The following is a 24008-nucleotide window of genomic DNA, read 5'->3' as shown; positions in this document are numbered from 1 at the left end:
TCTCGTATTTGAATCCTAATCATGTTTAATCCTCTCCTAACTTTCCCTTTTGTTGGATGACTCATACTCGGCTGGCTATGCAAGTGTGTCCTAAGTTCACCAGATCACTGCAAAAAACTATTTAAATATGCCTGAATAGATATGGCCTCAGGATACACTAGAGCTGTTTTCACCTTAGAAACCCGAAAAATGAAACATAAACTAAATAAATACAGGAACAACAAGATGCCCTTTTGGGAGCCTGGTAAACAAAGATGATGTCAGTTACAATGTCAGGGGCCTGGATGTTCTCAATACATATAAAGTGACATATTTTCAATAGATCTACAAGAGATGTCTTTTCCTTAAAAATCATATCCCCCAACAAACCAAACAGAATATTCATGAATAAGAAGTTATTATCTGGGCAATACTATAGGATTTCCACAGGCTTGCATGGAGAAGGGTTTTGGATAGTTCAGAGAGGAGCAGACTTTTTCTGAAGGGTAACTTTCCTTCTTGGCCCCAAGACAAGAGATAAGGCAACTGAATAATCTACTTTTTATCATCTCTAGGATGAGCATATGGGCATCTGCTACCTGTTTCATGTTTCCCTACTCCATTAATTTTAAATGAAAGTAAGGAAGATGTTCCTTTTTGGTCTCTTACTTAGTACTGGCCTGTGTCCTTCAATCTGCTGTGGCTGGTGACACCATCTCTCTCCTCTTTTCTGTATACAAGATTCTATCCTATGAGCTGTATCATAGCAGTGAAGAAATATAAGACCCTCTACCATTTTGGAAATCAATGGGCCAGTGGAGATGGACAATAAACAATTATATGTGTAATATAAAATCAGAGAGATGTGGAATGAAGAAAAATAAATATTAAAGAGACAAAAGACGAAAGAGGGCAGAGGACAGTGGGAGGAGAGTGGGATAATTCAGAGAGAAAAGCCAGGAAAGGCCTTTCTGAGTAAATGATATTTGAACCGAGCTGTGGGTCAAACTCTTGCAAAGTGATCCACGAGGAAAGAGAATTCTAAATAGAAGAAATAGCAAGTTCAAAGAATGTAGTGTATTAAAAAAAAAAGTGAAGTCATCGGCCTGACTGAAGTAGAGTGAGCAAGAGGGAGAGAGATCAGGAAGGTAGAAAACATATTACTTGCTGGACGTTTAAAGTTTATTCTACATGTGATAGAAAGAAATTGGAAATGTTTTTAGATTTCATTTATAAGTATTTCAGACGTAAAAAGAAACAACTACAACAAAAAAAATGAGCATCTGTGTACCGAGCACCCACCTTAAGAAACATTATAAGAGAATTAAATCTCCTTCATACCCCAACAGCAACAAAGGAAATGAGGTTTATAGAAATAAGTCTATTAAGCAAAATGAATAAGTTCTAGAGATCTGTTGTATAACATTTTACCTACAGTAAACATACTGTATTGCGCACTTAAAAAAAATTAAGAGGGTAAATCACATATTAAGTGTTCTAACTACAATAACATAAAATAAAATTAAAAAAAGAAAGAAGCATTAAGAAAAATTTGTAAGATCTTTAGGAAGAAAATTTAAGAAAAACATTGAAAAATATAAAAGCTGTAAATATAAAAGTATAATATAAATATATAAAACAATCTATTGATACATAGAAATATTTAATATCAGAAAGAAGTCAATTCTCTACAAATTATTCCAATATTAACTGCAGTTTTAACAGAACTAGAAAGTCTTATTCTCATTTTTGTAATATAGTAGTAGAAAAGTCCAAGAAGTTCCAAGGCAAAAAAATATGGTGGAACTTTTGCTGTCAGGTACAATGACTCACTATAAAACTATACAAATTAGAGTATTAGTGAAGGAATATATTAAGAGATAAAAGAAACAGAACTGAAATTCCAGAAACAGACCCAAATTTAGATGGAAATTTGATATATAGTAAAAGCAGCACTGCAAATACCGCATCTACCAGGTATTATTCCCCTTATCTTTTTCCATCCCAGACTCATAACTTTATATGGAGCTGTGCTAGATAGCTCTTCCTTTATGCAAAAATCTAATTATTCCACCAGAAGCTGTCAGAAGTTTCACCTGGGCTAAACTCCACAGTATTTCTGCTAGGTTTTAGTTTTGCACTTGGCTTTTGGTATGGCACAGGCACAAAGGCTGCACGTGGGTGGAGTTCCCAGCACTCTGGTGACAGTTCCATCCTCTCTCCTCAGCAAAGTCTTTATAATTTTAGTAAAAGTGATGTTATAGGGATTATCTTTTAATCCATTCAAATTTCTCACTTTAAAAGTTGGGGTACATTAACTTTCTTGGAATCAAAGTATTTGGAACACACTTTGCAACTTATTTAAATACGTGAATATTATATGAGACCTTGGTTAAGAGCCACTGGTTTAAGTGATTGTTTAATATTGAACATAAATCTCAATGCACAATAAATTGTAGGTGTACATTCGATTAGTATTAAGAATTAAAAAATGCCACAAAAAATAGAAAAAGATTATGATATCTGCTTTATTGTAGGTGGTTGTTAGTGCTGATAAGATTTACTACTAACTATAATATACATGCCATGCAAATGTGATTATATGTTTTTAGCTCAAAAGATGACAAGTGCACATGAGGATGTATATGTAAATCAAGTCCCCTAATCTCCAAACAACATCTAAATCTAAACATCATCAGCTGAAATGATGTCTGGTCCTTCATTACACTAAATATATATATATATATATATATATATATATATATATATATATGTATGTATGTATTAGTAGACAAAGAATCATTGCAGGAATATTTCTAAATAGAAACCTAACATCTTCATGGTAGAAATATGAGGTATTTATCTTAAAATGCCTGAAAAACTATGCCCTAAAAGAAGCTTACTGCATAAACATCTCTTTGCATTATAGGACAATTATCTACACAATAGTATTACCATATTGATTTCGATGTGGAAACAGAGAATTTAAAATTTTGGAAATTAAAATATCAAAATGAAATTCATATGGGCTTCTAACTCTAGAGGTAAACTTTAAGGAAACAAGCTTTTAGCATGAACAATTGGGTTCTACGTTGCCAAACTGGCAGCATGCTACAAGAGGGTTGGTTTTACCAATTTCATTTCAATACTACTTATAATTTATATAGAGTATGAGAGACTTTACAGCATGTGATTTAATAAGTAGATTGAGTAAGAAGTGTAACACTTATTTGACTATAAAGGACTAAAAGCTACTTTAAATCCTTTAGAAGTTTTCACTTCACTGTGAGAATTAACAGGACTCTGGATTAAGTGAAATACCAGAAAAAAGGTTGAAATAAGTATGTCATAATATGTTGCATTTTATAAGAATTTCTGATGAAATATTTTATATTAATATATTTTTCATTTATCAGAGACTTGCATAGCAAAGTTGTTCTCACCAGAGAGTTTGTATTCTAATATTATAGTAATTTAATCATGTGAAATAAAGACTTGCTAGTAGGTCTCTGCATGTTAAGAGTACTGGTATGTAATCTTAATAAACAGGGATCTAACAAAAGGAGCCTAAAGCTTTGCTCTCTAACAGACTTATGAAAGTAATTATACCTTTATTGAAGTTACACCATTCTCAAACTCCTGCTGTTCCTGCTGTTTCTTAAAGATGGTTATTTTCTACTTAAAGAAAACAGACAGGCTTTAGAAGAATAGCTGGTGTTAAGTAATATTACAAAATTTAATCAGATTGTCTGTGCAGCTTACATAACAATGGTACAAATAAGTCAACCCAAACAATAAAGGACTCAAAGATTAAAAAAAAAAAAATGAATGGCTAATTAGAGTAAGTCACTAATTGCAGTAACAGCTCACATGACTGTCAGAGGACAGGACAGAGGGGAAAAGGGAAAGTCTCACTGGCAGAGATCATTCCCAGAACACATCATAGCATAGGCTTTCATAGGCTTTGCACAGCCATGGCTAGGGTAAAAGAAGGCATTAACAAAGTTAAACAATGTAAGACGAGAACAAATGTCAAGAACCATCTTTTAAAAAGTGTTAGGGGAGGAAGCGGGCTGAATTGTAGGAGCAGCTGCTTGGATTAAGTAGCTGAAGCAAGGTGATGATAGAAAGATCTTTCAAGGTTGCTCTTTGCCCTTAGGGTTTGATCTCTAGCTTATCCAGGGATATTAAAGCTCTAGAGAAAAGTGTTTAAATAGCTCTCACTGACACAAAACTGATTTATATCCAAAATCTAATTTGTATTATGCATTTGGAAACATCCATTACCAATAGGCAGATGACAGGTGAATAAGGAGCTCAAAACAGAAGAATCCTATAGGGAAAATCAACCATAGATCACAATGAATGATCTGGCATCTTTTAGTAAGCAGTTTTAGTAACATTGTGCCCTTTCCAGGTACCCACCAGCAAACACAGATTTTCCACTATTCAGTGTTAACAGCTGCCATAAAAATTATAATTTGCTTTGCCTGAAATCTCTTATATATTAAACACTTGTCTTTTATTATCTAGTTAATTCATACTACAATGATTGACTCAAGTCAAACATTTCCTACAATCTTTTCTGATTTTCAAACTTAAGACAATATCTGTATCATCTCAGCACTTGATACATGTGTGAATGTATAAGCATTCATAACACTGTATTTTTCTAGTTATATATGTGCATTCCCTTCAGTTATTATAAGAACTCGAAGACCTTTGAACACATTATACATCATAGTACATAGTAAATGCTCCAAAGATGTTTGTTGAATATATTTGCAATGGTAATTTATCAAAAAAAAATTCTGATTTGCCACAACGAAGGAAGGCACCCATTTAGTATTTAGTATATCTAATGAATTTCCTTTAACTTTATGACTTGTACCTGAAATTATCAGTCAGAGAAGAGAATGTGCTTTTACCTCTCACATGGCAAAAAAGCATTAGAGAATAACTACTAAAATACCAGGAAAAATGTGGCATCCTGCTATACAAGGGCTATAGACACCACTGACAAAACCTTTATATCTTTATAATATTTAGAAAGAGTCTCCGACTCATGGGACATTTAGTAGTAGACCCATCAGAGCAGGTAGACAAACATCAAACACTTTTAAAATGATCTAATGTTATATAAGACAAATAACACAAATCCTGCTAAAGAACTTTATTTTGGTACAGTTCAGGGACCCTTTCACTAGTGAGGTACAGGTGACAGTTGAAGGAATATTCCCATTATTTAATCATTGAGATAGGTGCCAGACTTTCCTAACACTGACCACATCCTAAATCATCTTCATTACTTTATTTCTGATAACCTGATTTTGTGCTAAGAATTCTACTCATTTACTTCCCTCCATATTTTTTAGCATTCTGTCCTTCTCTGGTGAACAAATGTAGACCACCATGTCATAGGCTCTACTGAACTGGATCATGACAAGAGTATGGAGACCTGAGCCAATACTGATATGCCAAAAATGAGGATTATTATTTTCTCCCCATAACTAGCCATCATGGGAAGCTAAATTGATTTGAAGAGGTGGGGAAAAATTCACACCATTGGCATTAACAATATACATAACACATTTTATAAGAAATAAATGGAGAAAACCTGCAGCTCCGTTAACCTGAAGTTCAGTCTGAGTTGGGGCAAGCCAGCCTGAAATTTAATAGGCAGATTCTGGAAATGAGAAGGCAATAGAAATCTTCATAACTCCTACACAAATCCCAAGCTAACTGGGAAACAATAGGAATAAACAGAGAAGAGCCAAACGTACCAGTGAAAAGTAAAATATTAGGCAGACAAAGGGGAACATTGAATGTGCTCCCCAGCCTACATGCAGATACATAGGCAGAAGGATCAAGGTCTTTGAGTAAATACTCTTTTCAATCATAGGCTGACAACTATCAGAAATACCTTTTTGAGAAGCCACTCTAAAAAAATAAATTAATTAAAACAGTAACTGAGCAGAAAAATAAATGACAGAACACCATGAGGGAGACAGATTAGATTTCACTTATTAAGTCCAGGCAAGTTACTAAATAAATAAATAAATCTTTGGAGTTGCAGAGGTCAGAATCTATAGTGGTAACAACATATTATTGAAAATGTCCCATATTCAACAATAACAACAACAACAAAAGAATCATTCAAATAAACAGGAAAGTATAATCCATACTCAGGGAGAAAAACAGTCAATAAAAACTGACTCTGAGTGGACTCAGATGTTAAATTTAGCAGATAAAGACCTCAAAGATGCTACTATAAATATATTCAAATAACTGAAATATTTTATATTTTAAAATTTAAGAAAAATATAAAAATTACCCCAAAATGAGGATTATCAAGAGAAAATAGAACCTGTAAAAAGTAACTAAATAGATCCTACCACAGAATAAAATAAAAAATTTACAAAATGGGCTCAGCAACAGATTTAAGAAGACAAAATAGAAATAATGAAATTTGAAGACAGAAAAATAGATATCCACTTTTAAGAGTAGAACAAAGATTGAAAATATAAATAAACAGCCTCAGAGACCTCTAGGATAACATTAAGTGTACTAATACAAATTCAATAGGAATCTTAGAAGGAAATAAGAGAGAAAAATGTGCAAAAATAAAATTTAGCTAAAAAATTGCCAAATTTGATGAAAAACATTAATCTACCAATTCAAAACGTTCAGTGGACCCTAAGTATGATAGACACAAAGTGATTCATGATCCATACCTACTTCTGTTGTTTAAACCACTTAGTCAGTGGTATTAATGGCAGCCCTAGCAAACTAATGTACCAGGAAATGCCAATGTCAGCATAATATTGCACATCATATTGCACATCAAGTGGACACTCCACATAGTATGTCACTACATAAATGCCCTCCATCTTTATTTAGCCACAACCACGAGAGAGAGAGAGAGAGAGAGAGAGAGACAGAGGGTGAGAGAGAGAGAGAGAGAGAGAATGAAAAGCCAAATTGGACTGAGATTTCTACCAATATAAATATATAGTGTGATCACATTTTTATCATATAAAAACGTAGACAGGTTGCCACTTTCCCCAAATATTAATGGTGGCACCGAGAGATCCTTTTAAGACCTGGCTACCTATTCTACTTGATCCTCTAACCAGTCAGTAGCCACATATCATTCTGAAACATAAAATTGCCAGTACTTGTTTTTAGTGTTTTTTTCAAAATTTTTATAAGAATGTTTTAATTTCTTTTTTAGAAGTTATTTAAAATAAGGGTTTCGTAATGTGTTACCTGTAATATTTCTGCATTTTTTACCATCAGAATTTGCCTGTCTCACGTTTCTTATACCCTAGAATCCTCTACTATCTTTTTAAAATCCTTTATAATCTCTTTTCTACATAATTAAATTTTTATTGTTAGACTTGTTCATATGAAAAAAAATTTAAAGGAAAAATCATCATACACTTTCTACTTAATAATCTAAAGCCACGTCTTGAGAAAATAGCAGAGAAAGCAGTGTCATCTGTCTGTGGTAAATAAAGCTGTGCTCCAAGGAGCAGGAGGCCCAGGGTATAGTCACAACTTGCCACTAACTAGTCAGGGAATCTGAAATATTTCACATCCTATCTCAGGCCATACTTTCTTCGGGCGCATAGGATATGTTAGTTTAAATAACAGACATGTATCTTCTATGTTTTTGATGTTAAGATTCTTGCCTAGGGCTCCACAGTAAAAATGGACTTGTCTTTAGAGTTGCTTTCTATTCATTTTAATTTCAGAAAATAAACTAATCATTTTAATTTCAGAAAATAAACTAAAAGTTCTATTTAGATGTTAGAAAAATACTGGAAAACTTTTAAAGTCTAGATTTCTAAAAATCAGACGATACGAGAATAAATAATATAGAACCATAATATATTATTTTCCTTACTTTCAGATGTTATTCTATTGTTATTAATTTCATTCATTGTTATTAAATGAATATCAAGTAAAGGTTCTTATGTTTTCATAGCTTTCGGCTTTTAATATCAGCCTATACATGCAGCCTAAAGTTGCTTCATTCTCCCAAAAAATTTTCAGATGAAAATCATGTCCTCAGTCACAAATTTTTTTGTTACCATAGTGATAAGAATAATTTTTTTTTTTAAAAGCTAAAAATATCTGTACACATACAGTTTTAGGAATTTGACCTACTTGGTGTCATACATGAAGAAGTTAATCAATTAACTACATATCCATTAGGTGAAATATTCTACTGCATGAAAAAATGCGTAGGTTGCACATCTGGAGCTATTATACACAATCAAAGAAGTCAGTATGAATGAAGATGACTGACAACCTAAATGTATAAAATCAGATTCTCTTAAAAATGGAATATATTCCAGAAGCAAGTAGAAAACCATTAATTTGGCTCTATTCTCCATAATTTCCCCTTCTTTCCATTATTTAGAATATTTTCATTTTAAATGCACCAAAAGAATTTTTCTAACTGGATGGAGCACTTTAATTGGACATATATTTAAAATTATGTTGGAGTACTTCCTCCCTATAATAGAAAGCTTCCCAATTTTAAGCATTATAATAAAATTATGTTTTTAAATTGTTTTCTTTTGAAGCCTATAGATTTTATAAGAAATTTAATAGACTCAATCATTTACAGAAAATCTACTATACTGCAAGACGTTAAGCTAGTCTATGAAAGATAAATAAAAGGCAGTACTTGTTTACAAAAATGTTGCAATCATCCATCTAATTGTTTTCATAACATTGACTTTTAAATGTCTCCCATAGTAAAATGGAAAGGGCATTGAACTTAACTTGAAGGTCCAGGGATAAAGTTCCAGCTCTACTAATGAGCGTAGAAAAGTCTCTTTCTAAGTCTCAGTTCTCTAATCTGTAAATTGAACATAAATGGGCACATCACCTCCTCTAGAACACAGGTCATTATCATAATCAAAAGAGATGACATGGGTGGAAACCAATGGATGACATTCAAGAAATAATCCCTATAAAAATGTCATTATACAATTACGTTCAACATTAAAACATTTCAAAGTAAAAAGTAATTATGAAAATTTAAGTATACTTAAGAATTATTTACTAATAGCAAACATTTATTGAGCACTTACAATGGAACATATTTTACATGAATTATTTAATTTAAACCTCACGAAAGTCTAATGATTTAGATAGTATTATCTTCTTTTTATAGTTGAGAAAAATGAGGCATATCAGAGATAAATTATCCAAATACATACAGCTAGTAAATGGTGAAGTCAGGAATTAAATCCGGGCAACCTAATTCTATAGCTATGTTCTAAAGCTAATCCTTTATGATATACTCCAAAATAATTAGAAGAGAAAAATATCTCTACAAAATTGTTAATTTGGGAAAAAACCTCTTAAATTTTAAATTACAAATAATAATCAGTAAATGCTTCTGAAATGCTTGATTCTATTTTGCTGCATTTAATTTTTCCATTTTATTACATATTATAAAGAAAAGTAAAAACAATTAAATGTGCAACAGTAAAAATATTATAGATTACCCATATGACAGATTATTACTCAGTCATAAATAATGTTGTAATAGGTATTTATGCAGATTTTCAAACATGTAGAAAATAATCTCAATTTTCATAAAAACGTCATTATGCACAGAAAAAAATGGAAAGATAAACATAAAGTGTTACTAATTGCTTTTTCTTAGTAATTTTATATATTTCTATATTTCTAAATTTTCTAAACATTCAATGTTTTTGTCGAAGGAAAAAATTTACAAAACGAACCACCTAGTTGTGACCACTAAAGCACAGAGTGATTTGGATGATTCTGCAAATCTGTAAATAATATTTGAGAGTCTAGAAAAGTATTCTAGGTACGAGGGATGCAGCAGTGGTAAAACAAAGTTCACAGATAAAGAATTAGATAAATTTATACTAAGAACTAATAGAAGAAGAGAACTTCAACCTTGTTACTCTGATCGTAATCACAGCTCCTATTGGCATATGGACCCCATTCCTCTATCTAAGAAGGTCCTGATTTGTTTTGTTTTGTTTTCCTTTCTTCTCAATTAAATTGTGGCTACATCCATCCACCACCTCTAAACATGGCAGCAAGTCATAACAGTAATATAAACAGCATCAGTATTTAAAATACAGTGGTTTAAAATATACTGAGAATAATCTCAGGTTAAGGAAAATTCTTTGGAATTTCCAACATCTTGATGACAATTGCTACCCCCTTACTAGTGTTTAGAGAAGGGAGAAATGTCACTCTATTTAAATTATTAAATATTCTTGTACAATACTAACTTTTCATTTACTTATTGTTCAGAAAAGAAACGATTTTCTAACTGTAAAATTCTATGTATTGAAAGAGTTTACAATGTTTAAACATTTAAACTTCTCTATCTTCTTCAGTACCCAATCTACTATCCAAAAGTAAGCTTTTTAGCATCAGTATTTAAAATACAGTGGTTTAAAATATACTGAGATGTAACATATCAAAAAGTATATTAAAAGCTTAAAAAGCTAAAATCATCTCCTCCACCCACCTAAAAAAAAACTTCGTTGTATGAATTTATTGTAACCTTTAAATCTTTCTTCATATATGCAAAATTCACACAAAAATTTTGAGGAAAATGATTTATAAGACAAGTTTAATAAAAGTTAGAGAAGGAAGGAAACAAAAAGGGAAAATAGGCAGGAAAGAAAGAAAGGAAAAAGAAAAAAAGAGGGGTGAGAAAAAAAGTGAAAAACTACTCACGTCTATGGACCAGGTCCCACACCTGATCAATCTGCTGCTGGACTGGAAAATGACCACAGTCATTGAAGTACTTAAGGAGCTCACTTCTTTCCAATCCTTGCCAGTCTTCTCTCTTGGCAAACATTGTTTCATAGACTAAAAAGGGGGAAAAAAGATGCAAAAAATATTTGCTTTATAAATAATATATCAAGTACAAACCACCTAAAATTTCATCTAGATTTGAAGAAACTTTAACCCCAGTTTTATTTTTATGTCTAACAATAAGCCTTCATGCTTAGAGTAGATCTATGTCAACCTCCTGTGGAAGATTAGAAGGAAGTGGGCAGGCTTCTCCCTCCCATATTCTGCAGGAGTAAAGCTTGGACTTGCTTCCCCAAAGAGAACACCACACCAGCATCCTCTGTCCTGGTTTACATGACAGTTGTCCACAGATCCTACGTACATAAACGCTCACTGCATCAGAAGACATAGCTTTATATCAGGATTTCTGGGGACCTGGCTTCTGCTGACTCATTTCAGTATTCATTGTTTATTAATTTCTGTAATTTTTCATCTCTTTCTGACATCTTTTTGAACTGCTGATTCCACTTTGAATTGATTGTTCTATTTCTGATTTTACTCCTTAATGGAACAATATTTACTTTTTGCTCACTGGCTTCACATATTCCTACTTCCTACACCTGGCTTAAGGCTTCCACAGAAAACCATTCATTCATGCCATCCTTCACCCATTTCCCATACTTGGCATTAGACAGGGGTTAGATAATGACTGAGAGAACTGATGCATAAATTTTGCAAGTGTAGTTCTCCATAAACATTTTATTTTTGTTATTTTTACATTTTATTATTTTTTTTTTTTTCATTTCAAAAAGGTGGCATTGAGTTTCCATCCATAAGCATAGGGAGTAGCCCTGTGAGGCTTTGAAATATGGACACGCAGTGGCAAAGGGCACCAAAGTGGCTTCTAACAGAAGTTAATGTATCATCCTGACACTCAACCATATGGACTTCAACTTTCCATCCATTCATTCAGTTTAAATGGACAGTCATGAGACATCAATTCAAGCAATATTTAGTGACTGTCTAAATATGAGTAGCTATTCTAGATCCTGAAACACAGCAGTATAAAAGTTCATGTTTAGTGTATCTGTGACTTTTTCTCTTTTCAAATAAGCAATCTAGAGCAGTTACTGTTAGCATCCGCATGCTTGTCCCTTACATTTCTATGCATGCTGAACTGACTTTCAATTGCTGGCATCTACATTTTATTGCCTAAGGGTTCCACCTCTGGCTGTAGGACTTGACTCTTCTGACCTGTGCAGCAAGCCAGAAGTGCCAGGAGACCCCACTAGAGCGGCCCTGAACCGCTGACTGGGGGAGAGTTGGTGAATAAAGACCCAGCACTTGAGTCAAGCTATATACACTGTTCCCTAGAGGAATTAAGCTCCAGTTGCCCAGATGGTAATCCACTTGATAATACACTCTTTTTTGACTTCCATCCCTTTCCTGTTGCACTTCTACATTCTGCTAATAGTAATTCCTGGGATCAACTCACAAATAAGTTAATTATACTTGAATTCTTGTCTCAGGGTCTGATTCTGGAGAAACCTAAGCTAATATACAAAATGCATCACCATTTTTATTTTTATGTTAAAATAAATATATTTCTCCTTAAAAAAGTATATATATACTCTTATTAGTTTTTCCTTGAATCAATCAGTTTTAGGTGTTTCTCAGTTGATCAGACTGATGTACATATTGACATTATGGCTTTATAACTATATTAATATATAACAATGCTCTTAACTTTCATATTATTCCCTGAAAGCAGATGTTCAGCAACACACTGGCAGAATTAATATTCTAGGTCAGTGTAATTAGGGTTAACATAAAACCTAAGTCATGAAAATTAATGAAATTTTCTAGTCATTAAAGGATACTTTAAAAAGGTGCATAGATTTCTTCCAGGTATCAAGTATCACTCAATTAGCAATCAAAATATGGAAAGGATGGAGACTTTTCTAAGGAACATGAAAACAAATAACAACCTGCAAATTCTACGAATTCTAGAGTTACTTTAGACCTCAATGCAAATGGATGCCTTGGTTTGTAATTCCTTAAGTCATTCATTTGGCTAATCTTCTTGTGCTGTTCAGATCCTATACTTGACAGAGCCCCATTTGTCCTAAATGGACTCCTTTATGTCAGTCTACTTTCGAAAAACCTGCCATAACAATGCTCTCAAATACAAATTGCATCATAGCCCTAGGTTCACAGCCTTCCACAGGATTCCCAACACTGTCAAGGTAAAATCCAATGGCCTCTATGCCCCTACTCCCATCTCATTTTGCTCTGCTCTGGCTCACAAACTTCATTCCAGTAACATCAGTCTCCTAGTTCCCTCCGACTTCAGCCTTTGTGCTTGCTGCTGCCTCTGTGTAGAACATTCTTCCTCCATGTATCCACTTGATTCCTCACTTCCTTTAAGACTATTACTCAAAATGCTTCTCAGCTAGAAACCACCAGAGTCCACATTCATGTTTTGTTTTGTTTTGCCTTGCTTTGTTTTGTTTCGTTATGACTGAGAGGTTATTTTTTTATATGCCAAAATAGTGAAATCTGTAATTCAAATTAAGAAGTCATAAAAAAAAGTGAAACTAGGAAAAATAAGCACAATTCTATAAGGTTAAAAATGACATTTAGTGGCAGAGTTTTGGGGATGAAGACAGTAAAAAGTAATGAGAGTATTTTGGAAATGATACATGATTTGGAATTTGGTAGCTAAAAATAGAGTGAAAACAAAAAGGCAGTCATTGTAATAACTATAAAGTTCTAGAGTACATATTTTAATAAATAATATATCTGTACATTCATGCTAGATTATGAAATATATAATTATTATTAATAAAGAAGTATTAAAAGTATCTTTCTGATTATTAACTAGAATTAATACTGTATTTCATATTTGAAAGTTGCTAAGAGAGTAGATCTTAAAAGTTCTCATATAAAAAAATTTTGTAACTACATATGGTGACATATGTAGACTTACTGTGGTGATCATTTGACAATATAATCAAATATCAAATTATTATGCTGTACATCTGAAACTAATATGTTATAAAGTTATATGTCAATTATATCTCAATTTCAAAAAGGCTGCAAAAAATAAAAGAATATCTTTCTGAATTTGTGTTAGTGGGTGAAGACTTTATGTATGAAAGTCTTAAAATCCGAGTGCATATGAGTATGCTATCTACTTACCTATCATCTGTCTACCTATCTGTCTGTCTGTCTGTCTATCTATCTATCTATCTATCTATCATCTATCTTCTCTCTCTTTTTAAAGGATGTTTAAGTAAAAGGATTGCTAGCAGCTTCCTAATATGAGAAGGGATTTCTGTTTCTCTGACTCACTCACTTTTTCTTTTTCCTATCTCAACACTTTGTTCATATATAATCATGCGTAAGCTATGTACATATCGATGGGTTTCTGAGCATATTATTAGTATTATTTTGAACAAATTGTTATCTGTTAGATTACATAGTAATTAAAATAAAGGGTTTTTTTTTTTTTTACTTATTTCTTCTTTACTTTATATAAACCTGATTTTCTGAACTATATTCTTTTCCTTCTCTCTAAAGAATTTCTTTTTAACATTTTTTGCAAGGCAGATCTACTGGTGACAAGTTGCTTGTTTGGAAACGTTTTTCGTTTTCGAAGGTCAATTCCACAGGATACAGAATTGTAGGTTGGTTGATTGGTTTCTTTCAGCACTTAAAATGTCTCACTCCATTCTTCTTGCTTGCATGGTTTCTGATAAGTCAAATATAATTCTTATCTTTCTTTATAGGCAAGGTGTTTTTTCTGTCTTTCAGGATTTTTTCTTTATCTTCGATTTTCTGTAGTTTGAAGATGATATGCGTAGGTGTCGTTTTGGAATTTATCCTGTGGTGTTTTCTGAGCTTCTTGGATCTGCGGTTTGGTATCTGATATTAATTTAAAGAAATTATTGTTCCAAATAGTTGTTACTATTTCTTTCTTTCTTCTCCTTCTGATATTCCCATTATGCATATGTTACTTCTTTTGTAGTTGTCCCACAGTCCCTGGATATTTTGTTCTATTTTTTTTCAGTCTTTGTTCTCTTTGCTTTTCGGTTTTCAATGATTCAAGTGATATAGCCTCTAGCTCATAAATTCTTTTCTCAGTCATGCCCAGTCTACTAATAAGTCCATCAAAGACATTCTTCACTTATGTTACAATGTTTGTTATCTCTAGCATTTCTTTGGGTTCTTTCTTAGGGTTTCCACATCTCTGCTTACATTGCCATCTGTTCTCACATGCTGTCTACTGTATCCATTAGAGCCCTTGGCTTATTTATTATAGTTGTTTTATATTCTCAGCCTGATAATTCCAACATCCCTGCCATGTCTGCTTTTGATGCTTGTTTTGTCTCCGCTAATTGTGTTTTCTTGCATTTTTGTATATTTATTTTTTTCTTGATAGCCAGACATAATATATTGGGTAAAACAAACTGATATAATAGGACTTTAGTAATGTGCTGGTAAGATTGGGGAGAAGGGAAGTGTTCTACAGTTCTATAATTTCATCTCAGTCTCTTACTGAGCCTATGTCTTTCAACTATGAAATTTATGAGCATTTCTCAATATTTTTTCTCTCCACTTATGTGGGTGGAATGAGCAGGGTGGACTGGCATTTGGTATTTCCCTTACTCAGGTCAGTTAGACTCATAATCCCCCAACAGGTTAGGCTCTGGTTAACTAGTTTCCCTTGAAGGCAGGCCTTGTTAAGAAGAACAGAGTGTTCTAGCACATTTCAGAATAGTTCCTCTTCTCTGAGATTTACTGTGGGAATCTGGTCAAGCTCCTGAAGGTAAAAATCACAATGCTCTGGTGCCCCCCAACTTTCCTGGGTTCTCCTGGAAATTTTAACTCTAGGGGTTGTCCACACTGAGCCTCCAATCATTCATCAGCTACTGTCCATTTTTTCTACCCTGTCCCTGGTTCCCACATCAGTTTCTGCCAATGAGTCTCTGCTCTGTTAAACCGTGACTCCCTGTATTCACGTTTGTCTCTCCAGTCTGGGGGCAGCAGTAGTTTGCCCTGTGTCCTCCCCTCTCTTACAGATATGAGTTGTTAATATTTTAGTGTGTTCAGTTTTTGTTTACTTGTTGTTAAGATGGAGTGGTGATTCCACTCCATCTACATGTGAAACCAGAAACCAGAAGTCCTCATTTATTTTTTTTAATCAAGAAATTATAATATCCATCCTAATTTTAAGCAATATTAAATTTATTAAATACAATAAAGATAAGAATCTCTGAAAGTTAACATATTAATTGGGGAATTTATTCTGTGGATAGAATTTCAACACTAATAAGCAACACATAATGGATATGTGCTGTTTAGTCTGCTCAGTGTTCATTTATTGTTATTTTGTTATCAATATGTAGTTTTACTTTGGGGAGCTACCCCTACCCCAATAGATACAACCTCTGTGGAACTTAAGATAAGTTCTTTGCTCTCCCACTGCAAAGTATTGGACACATGATTCAAGCTCAACCAATCAGGTGCTCTCTCCCTGGAATTTGAATGTAAGGCATAGGAACAAAAAGTCTTAAAATGATAGTGGCTTACCTAGCTCCCAAAGGAAAATAGAGACTGTCCCTTATTTTTTGCTACCTAGATCTGTGGTATAGCTGTGTTTCATGTTCTATCTGAAATTTGATTCTTTAGCAATCTTGCCTATGCTTTTCCTTTAAATATTCTTTTTGCTCTGGATAGCCAGAAGGAGTTTTCTATTGCTTATAAACACAAGAGCCTAATAAATTAATCCAAATATACTATATATCACCTTAAAATGAAAATAGCTTACAACATTGTAAAATACGATCTACCTTTGGTATTTAGGGGCAATTACATATAAATTGTATGTAAAACTTTAATGATTAAATTAATTTCAAACCTAAAATCAGATCACAAACAACTGCATCACTTACATTTTTTTCTGTCCATCCATTCCTCTAGCTCTATAAAGTTTATAATTTGTCTTGTCCTCCAAAGACCAAGTTTATATTTAACACGATGGATTAGTCTGCAATACATGTTTATAACTGCTTTCAAATTTGGTCCATGATACAAAGCCTATAAAATAGCAATATAGATAGTAAAACTCCTTATATATTTCTACTATTTACATTTAATCTCATTTTGGCCCTTTCATTTCATCGATCTCACCCAGTTTCTTAGATTATGGCTGTATTAATATTCCTGCTCAGGTTGGTTAAATACATGCATTATACAGGAAAATAATCTCCCTGAAGTTCAGTTCATTTCACTGAGTTGCTTTGTCATCAGATACTCATACTTCCCATAGAATACAGGTTTTAATGATAGATACTTTCACAGGAGCTTCCTAGGTCGGTGCCTAGATTTCTATAATAAGTAGCCTACTCAGCCAAAATAATAAATAAATAAAAGTTTTACTCAAGCATTATTGTGTAATAGATGAGTCTTGCCTAAGCTATCCACTCTGGGTCCTCAAATCTTTGTATTTTCTTCCTTTGTTTTTTATCAACTTTTCACTAGACTTCCTTAGGTTTTCTCTTTGATTTCTAAAAACTCTGAATATTAAAAAAATTAACAAATTAGCATATGTGCAAATTTTTTTTTATCAGTTTATCTTTCATCTGTAACTATGTTTCTGTATATAAATTTTCTATATTCTAATAGACTTTAAATTTTTTTTAAATATTGATTCATTTTAGGGTTTTCTTTTCTAAGTAGACAGTTTCATTTTATTTATCAATTGAATTATTTTTACATTTTCTAGCTCATTAATGGTTTTACTTATCTTCATTAATTCCTTGTAAGCTTTTTCCCTCCCGTTCTTGACTTCCTGGATTAAAGACTTAATTCATCTATTTTCATTATTTTTTAAAGAATGTATTTAAAGTTCATAAATTTTTCTGAGTCAGCTTTCTTGTGATGTGCTTTGCATACCTTTTCACAAGTGAAAAACCTGAAGCATAAAATCTTTAAATAACTTTTCCAAGGTCCCATAGCTAGTAAGTTGAAGAATTAGTTTTGAAACCAAAACAGAAACACTCCAGAGCCCACACTTTCAATTATACATACAATATGTTCTTCTTAATTTACTTGAATTTAGTATTTTTCACCCATTCTGTGAATTTTTGTTTTGTTTTTTCCCTAGTATATATATATTTATATAACATTTATGATTGTTCTTGCTTTTATCATTTATTTTCCATTTTTGATTCCTTAAAGGTTATTTAAAAATTTTTTTACCATCACTTAATTTTATGATAGTTTTCTAAATTTTTTAAATACTATGTTCAACACTGTATTTCTTAATTTATCAATATTATCAATGAAATATTTCTTAATTTGCCTGAATGAAAAAATTAACATAATGTCACGACTTTCCTTTCTCCTCATTGCATCTGAATTCCATCAAAGTTTAGGCATATTTTGAATCTTTACTGATGTCTTTCACATTTTTATAACATTTTCCAAGGTATATTTTTAATCTGCCTTTTGTTCAATAGGCTCTTGTCTTTTTTTAAATTTGTTTGTTTGTTTTTAATAATGAATTGCTCACACTTTTGAAACATTTCCCATTATATGAATCTTAGTGGGAGGCAGAACTCAGCTCCTGCAATTTGAAGCTACAAATCAGACACTCATGATTCAAGCCTCCTCTGTTGCTAGGATGCAGACACATGACGAAGTTTCATCCATTATCTACACCAGCCTCAGGTTTTGAATCAAAACTAATAATGCTTTTAAAAGCAAAATAGTGGGAAATCTATTTGCGTGGCAGAATAACCGTGGCAGCAATATCCATTTTTCAAGGGCAGCATTCATGGAAGAAAGAATACCCAGGATTCGGTATCTACTTCAGACTCCATGTAGGATTCGGCTGGAGTCTTGGGGGCCATCTGTGTTCACCATTCCTTCTTATTTTTGAGCCTCTCAGTCCTCAGCCCAATATTCTATTCAATATCTTTCTGTTAAAATCTTTCAGTAGGTTCCTTTGCTTATAATTGAGAATCAAGCAATGTTTTAATTGTATCCTTAAAATATGAGCCAAAGAGTCCCTGCTTGGTATTTGCTGCTCAGATAGATGATGACATTTGCTAAGAGAGCAGGAGCTTTGGGCAGCCACCAAAGCCAATTTGAGTGTCTTTACTTCTAAATTTAATAAGTATTCTTTTGAAGACACAACTTAACTTATGAGGGAATCCTTCTCAATCTGAGGCATTCAGAAGGTTATGAAGGAGGTTTTCATGGTTAAGAAATTATGGTTCTTATTACAGCATGCCTCTCTGCCAGTCTTGAGTTTGGAAATATGCCTCAGCTATGATGATATGTATACCTCAGTATGTAACTCTTTACCGCATTCCTAAGCATTTTTAAAGATAGAATTTATCAGAAAAAATGTACAAATTGATATTTATAATAGCAATATTAAAATGTAAAAGGCTCATTGCAAATTGCTAATTATAATTTTCCAATCTCTTTAGGATAAATTTATCATACTTGTCACACATCGACATTTATAAGAAATTTTTTTCAGTATGCGTTTTCAGTCTGCCTTTTGTTTGATATGGTCACGTCTTTTTTAAAAAATGTAATGAATTGCTAGTTTGTTTGGAGAGTTCTACTACCACGTAACTAACTCAGTGGGATTTAATTTCTTTGATTACTAGTAACGGTGGCCCCTATTCATGTTTACTAGCCATTTATATTTCTCCTACTGTAAAGTATGAATTCATGTCTTTGACCTATTTTTCTATTATTATTATTATTATTATTATTATATTGCTTATCAGTTTCTGAGAGAGGTTTACATGTTGACATTTTAAAACTTGTGCAATATTTCAACAAATGTTTTCCAAAGTTTAACTTTTAAAAATGTTAAAAATGTCATAGACCTATAAGCACACATTGTGACCACATTTATTGACTGAAATAAGTCTAAACTTGTCTAAAAAGTTATATAGGACAATATCAAAAGTGTCTTTATTCAAAAATCTTATAAAAGTGAAAAGGAAAAAGGTTTTTAAATGACTAAGCCTATATACAATAAAATAAAAATGTAATATTTTGAATAGTTATCTTAAGTACACACACATAAACACATATTTACAAATATATAAGCCACAAATAACATTAAGCGTGATTTTTGTATTCAATTCCCCACCCCCTTAAAGAATTAGTGAAGCCCTTAGCCACACACATGTAGCTAAAGGTCATGTCTATCTCCTGGGTTTTGTTCTCTTTTATAGGCCTCTTCTCTGTGTCCCCTGTTGTCCCCATTTTGACATAGGTCAGAATGATTATTTTTATTACTACCTGAGCACATGTCCAATCATTCTACATCTAATTATTTAGTAGTGTAAAGTCTAAGTACACTTGGTTGGTCAACTCTATCACTGAATCTTGTGCTCTTCCAATGCACTCTGCAAAACCTTAGTAGTCATCCCTGATTGCCACAGAATTAGTGTCTCTCTATATAAATGTACCTGTGGCTCTCCTCATCATCTCTCTGATATAAGTATACCCCACAGGCTATACACTATCAGAATGGAGTTTCATCTGGCCTCAGTTTTGGGCAGGAGGCTCCAATGTCCGTGTTGAGCCTGATTTGAGAAAACACGTCACCATTTTTCAATGATTACTGCATACTATTGTTACCAGAATGGCCTAATGTTTTAAAGAGTCTGAAGCCATACAGACTTAGGTTTGATTCTCAAAATTTGAGTATACCATTAGCTAGATGTGTAACTTTAGCTGAATTACGTTACCTCTCTCTGCTTTACTTTTTATAACTACTAAAGGTAATTATACAAACAGGAGGAATGTCACCAATTTAATTCTTGATCATCAACTTCATCTGAGTTCTTAAAGCGGCCTGGAAATTCACCCATATTTTACTCATCGTCTCTCTTTCTTCCATTTTCCATAGAAACTCAATCTCCTCAAACATTCAAACTCACTATCTAAATGCTCACTGTAAGCAAATGACCTTCTCATTTGCTTTACATAGAGAATAAACAGATAGCAAAGGAGAAGCAAAGTTAGCACAAACCTAGGTGATTCTGGCCTTGTAGTAAAAGTAGACCCAGAACTGTTGCTGGGTTAAGGATAAACCAGGCCTTTTAAAAGCCCAGAGTTTCTAGCTTGACACAGTCAGCAAAGTAGATTATTCATATCATTTTCTTAATTCAAAGGAGGTGGGCAGAATTTATTTAGAAAAATCACAGATTTATTGACAAGGTGACAGACTATTCAAAATTCTACTTAATTGAATCTACATTAGAAATTGTGAATACGTTATAATATTTAACATATGCTTTACCTTGACCTTTATTCTTTGGAATCTTCTGCGTTCGAGCCACCCTCTGATATGTGCCTGCACGACAGTGATCATTCTGATTGTGCGTTTGGTAATTATGAATCTGTGCCTTTCTTGGAACACTTGGAAGATTTCTATGTGTGGTCCAATTCTTTTAACTTTATTGTCAAGATTACCACCTTTACCTAGAATAGGTTTTAGCCTAAAAACAAAATATAAAACTTTTTATTATAGTTAACAAAAAAATATAATAATATGACATATATTATTATAATTTACACTCAGACTTCATATACATCACCTGAATATGTCAATAGGGTTCTCCAAAGAAGGCCAAACATGCCAGAATCAATAAAACATATATAAAATTAACCTTCTGAAGTAAGAAAACCCAAAAGAAAGTGAAATTTGTCAAACCTTATTCACTACTATTCAAAAGAAAGATGTAGTATCTAAGAAACAAAGTATTTTTATATGACAGAGAGAGTCAGTCAAAATAACTTTCCTGTCCCAGAAGTTATTAAACTAAAGACTACTTCAAAATTATTTGGCACTGATACTCTGCTTTCTAAAGATCTTCTGAAAATTAATTTTATTTTCCAAATGCTCTCAATTGAGAAGCACAGTAATGTGCTGGTAGAGTTGAAGAATACAGGATCACAGAAGTGAGGTATCATATTGGAAACTGACAAGTCTTGCAACACTGATATGGATGGTCCTTGCAGTGAAGATAAACACGTAAGAAAACTGCAGACTTTCTACCATGAACAGACTCTCTGTAGCCCTGGTAACCTTGCATCGGCTTTTTTCCTTTATATATCTGTTGTTTTTTATATGGTAGTCAGTTTTTTCAAAGTCTTCCAAAGTCCAAAGTCTACTTTCCTTATAAGGTCTAGCATACAAAAATCCTTTTGTTCTTCTTAATTACTTTTGTTTCTGCATTTTTCACAGGTGAAATTCCAATGAGATAAACAAGTCAATTCACACACCAGAGCTGATTCTTACCCTGAAAGTATACTGTATAGAGAAACCTCTGAATCTCATGTCCAACTTTCCTGATTCCCAGGAATGGATAGCGCTAACTCTGTTTCTGCATTTTTATTTCCTCTCTGAGTCTGTTTTGATGTTTGCATTAACCTGATTCTTGCTGAGTCCTGTTTAATTTTAAACAAGGCCATTATTTTTCTTCCCTTGGTGACTGAAATGTTCAAAATCTAGTCTTGATTATTTGACTCAGCCATCTAGTCTTAGTTAAGAGAAAGTTGGTAGATGACAGAGAATCTCAGCTCAATCTTTTTCATTTGTCTTTTCTATTGGTTTGTCTTGAAGCTTATGGTATCTTCTGAAATACAGAGAGACAGAGACAGGGAGAGAGAGACAGAGAGAAAAAGAGAGACACAGAGAGATAGATTGAGAGAGAAAGAGAAGAAATGAATTAAAATTAGTTGTTTTGGTTAAAAGTTATAGTTAATATGAATGATTAGAACTCTATTAAGTAAAAGAATTATGAAGAAAAGCAAATATGTTTACAAAATGATGGATGTGTGTTATCTGTTTTTTTATCACCTGAAAAATAATTTTATCTTAGGCCTTTGACTTAAGGATTTTGATCAACAGTACGTCTCTAAATAATTGGAAAGTTAAAAATAAAGCAAGGTGAAATTTGAAGATGAAGAATAATTTATAGAAGGCTTGACGAAAAGTGAACTAATTTGCACATAATGAGTTTGAAAAGAAAATAAAAAAAATACCAAATTTTGACAAAGTTAGGTCAATTGTGAACCTGACAATGTCTTTCCAACCTATCTGCTGGCTATGCCACATGGCTGTATAGAGAAGTGTCATAATATAGAGAAGTGCCTATGAATCCTTGATTATACAATGTTTCATATGTGGTATACAAAAAGTAAAATTAGAATTTGATTTACTTTCTGTTACATTGACAAACTAATTTTTGAATACACAAGCTGCTCTTAATTTGACAGAGAAAAATCAGTACCTTCAATACAGTTTGCCTAGAACATAAAAATTCCTTATATCATAAAATATTCCTTTTAGCATTCTTATCTGTTTTCCTTCTTTGTCATCTCCTTCTTGTAAACGCTGCAATTACTAATATTTAGTTACTTGTGGTTATGTTACTTTTTTTTTACTCTAAAGGCACCTATGACTTTTGCTCATGCTTTGCATCCTCTGACAATTCTTTCCAATATTGTTTTCTTAAATTCGAACCTCAAAATTAAAAACAGTCACAATGTCTTTCCAACCTATCTGCTGGCTATGCCACATGGCTGTAGGACCATATCGAATATTCTTTTTCACTATTTAAAAGGAGGAATGATAGAAATGGCAAGGTAAATATACATGGTTATCATATAAAATGAACCAAAGATGGCTCTTGAATATTGGCCCATATGTTGTTTACTTCTTACATCAGGCTAGAGCCATTAACCAAAAGCCTGCTGGCTCCAAACACAATTCTTAGACTGTCGATCATTTTAAAAATTGCCCAAATAGTTATATTCTTAGCCATTCAGAGCCCGCCTGCTTGGCATATCCCCCAAAACTACAACCAACATCTGTGATCATAGATACGAAACCCTGGGGCTAAAAAGACCTCATGCCACGGCTTTGGAGCTCTCTCTTTGGAGACTCCCCATCTTAATGCTGAATGATATCACCTAGACACATAAGCCCCTCTCTGGCTCCCCTCTCCCACAGGGGTTCCCTTACTCTCTTCCCCTTCTGAATGGTGGCTCTATTGTCTCTAGAAGGCATTCTGCTGTGAGGAACTTCCCTTTTCATGCAAAACTGTCCATGTGATGCCCAAAATAAAGCTTGTTATGTGCTAATGCCTCATCTTAGCCATGTCATTTTTTTTTTT

The 24008-nt window shown here is 33.0% G+C and overlaps 1 protein-coding gene across 1 annotated transcript in view; it reads right to left on the bottom strand.

Annotated features, from left to right (window-relative positions):
* LOC120613180 (IQ domain-containing protein M-like) overlaps positions 1-23621 on the bottom strand; it is a 132452-nt gene extending 108831 nt beyond the window's left edge. The window contains exons 1-4 of the mRNA XM_039875772.1: positions 23557-23621; positions 21128-21326; positions 16743-16887; positions 10726-10860 (exon numbers count right to left, since the gene is read on the bottom strand). Coding sequence (XP_039731706.1) covers positions 10726-10860; positions 16743-16887; positions 21128-21326; positions 23557-23621 — 544 coding nt within the window. The remainder of the gene's footprint in view (positions 1-10725; positions 10861-16742; positions 16888-21127; positions 21327-23556) is intronic.
* Between the last annotated feature and the right edge of the window lie 387 nt (positions 23622-24008).

This window comes from Pteropus medius, unplaced genomic scaffold (assembly GCF_902729225.1).
Source record: "Pteropus medius unplaced genomic scaffold, Ma_sr-lr_union100, whole genome shotgun sequence".
Taxonomy (NCBI): Eukaryota; Metazoa; Chordata; class Mammalia; order Chiroptera; family Pteropodidae; genus Pteropus; species Pteropus medius.
This window is presented reverse-complemented; position numbering and strand designations above follow the sequence as displayed.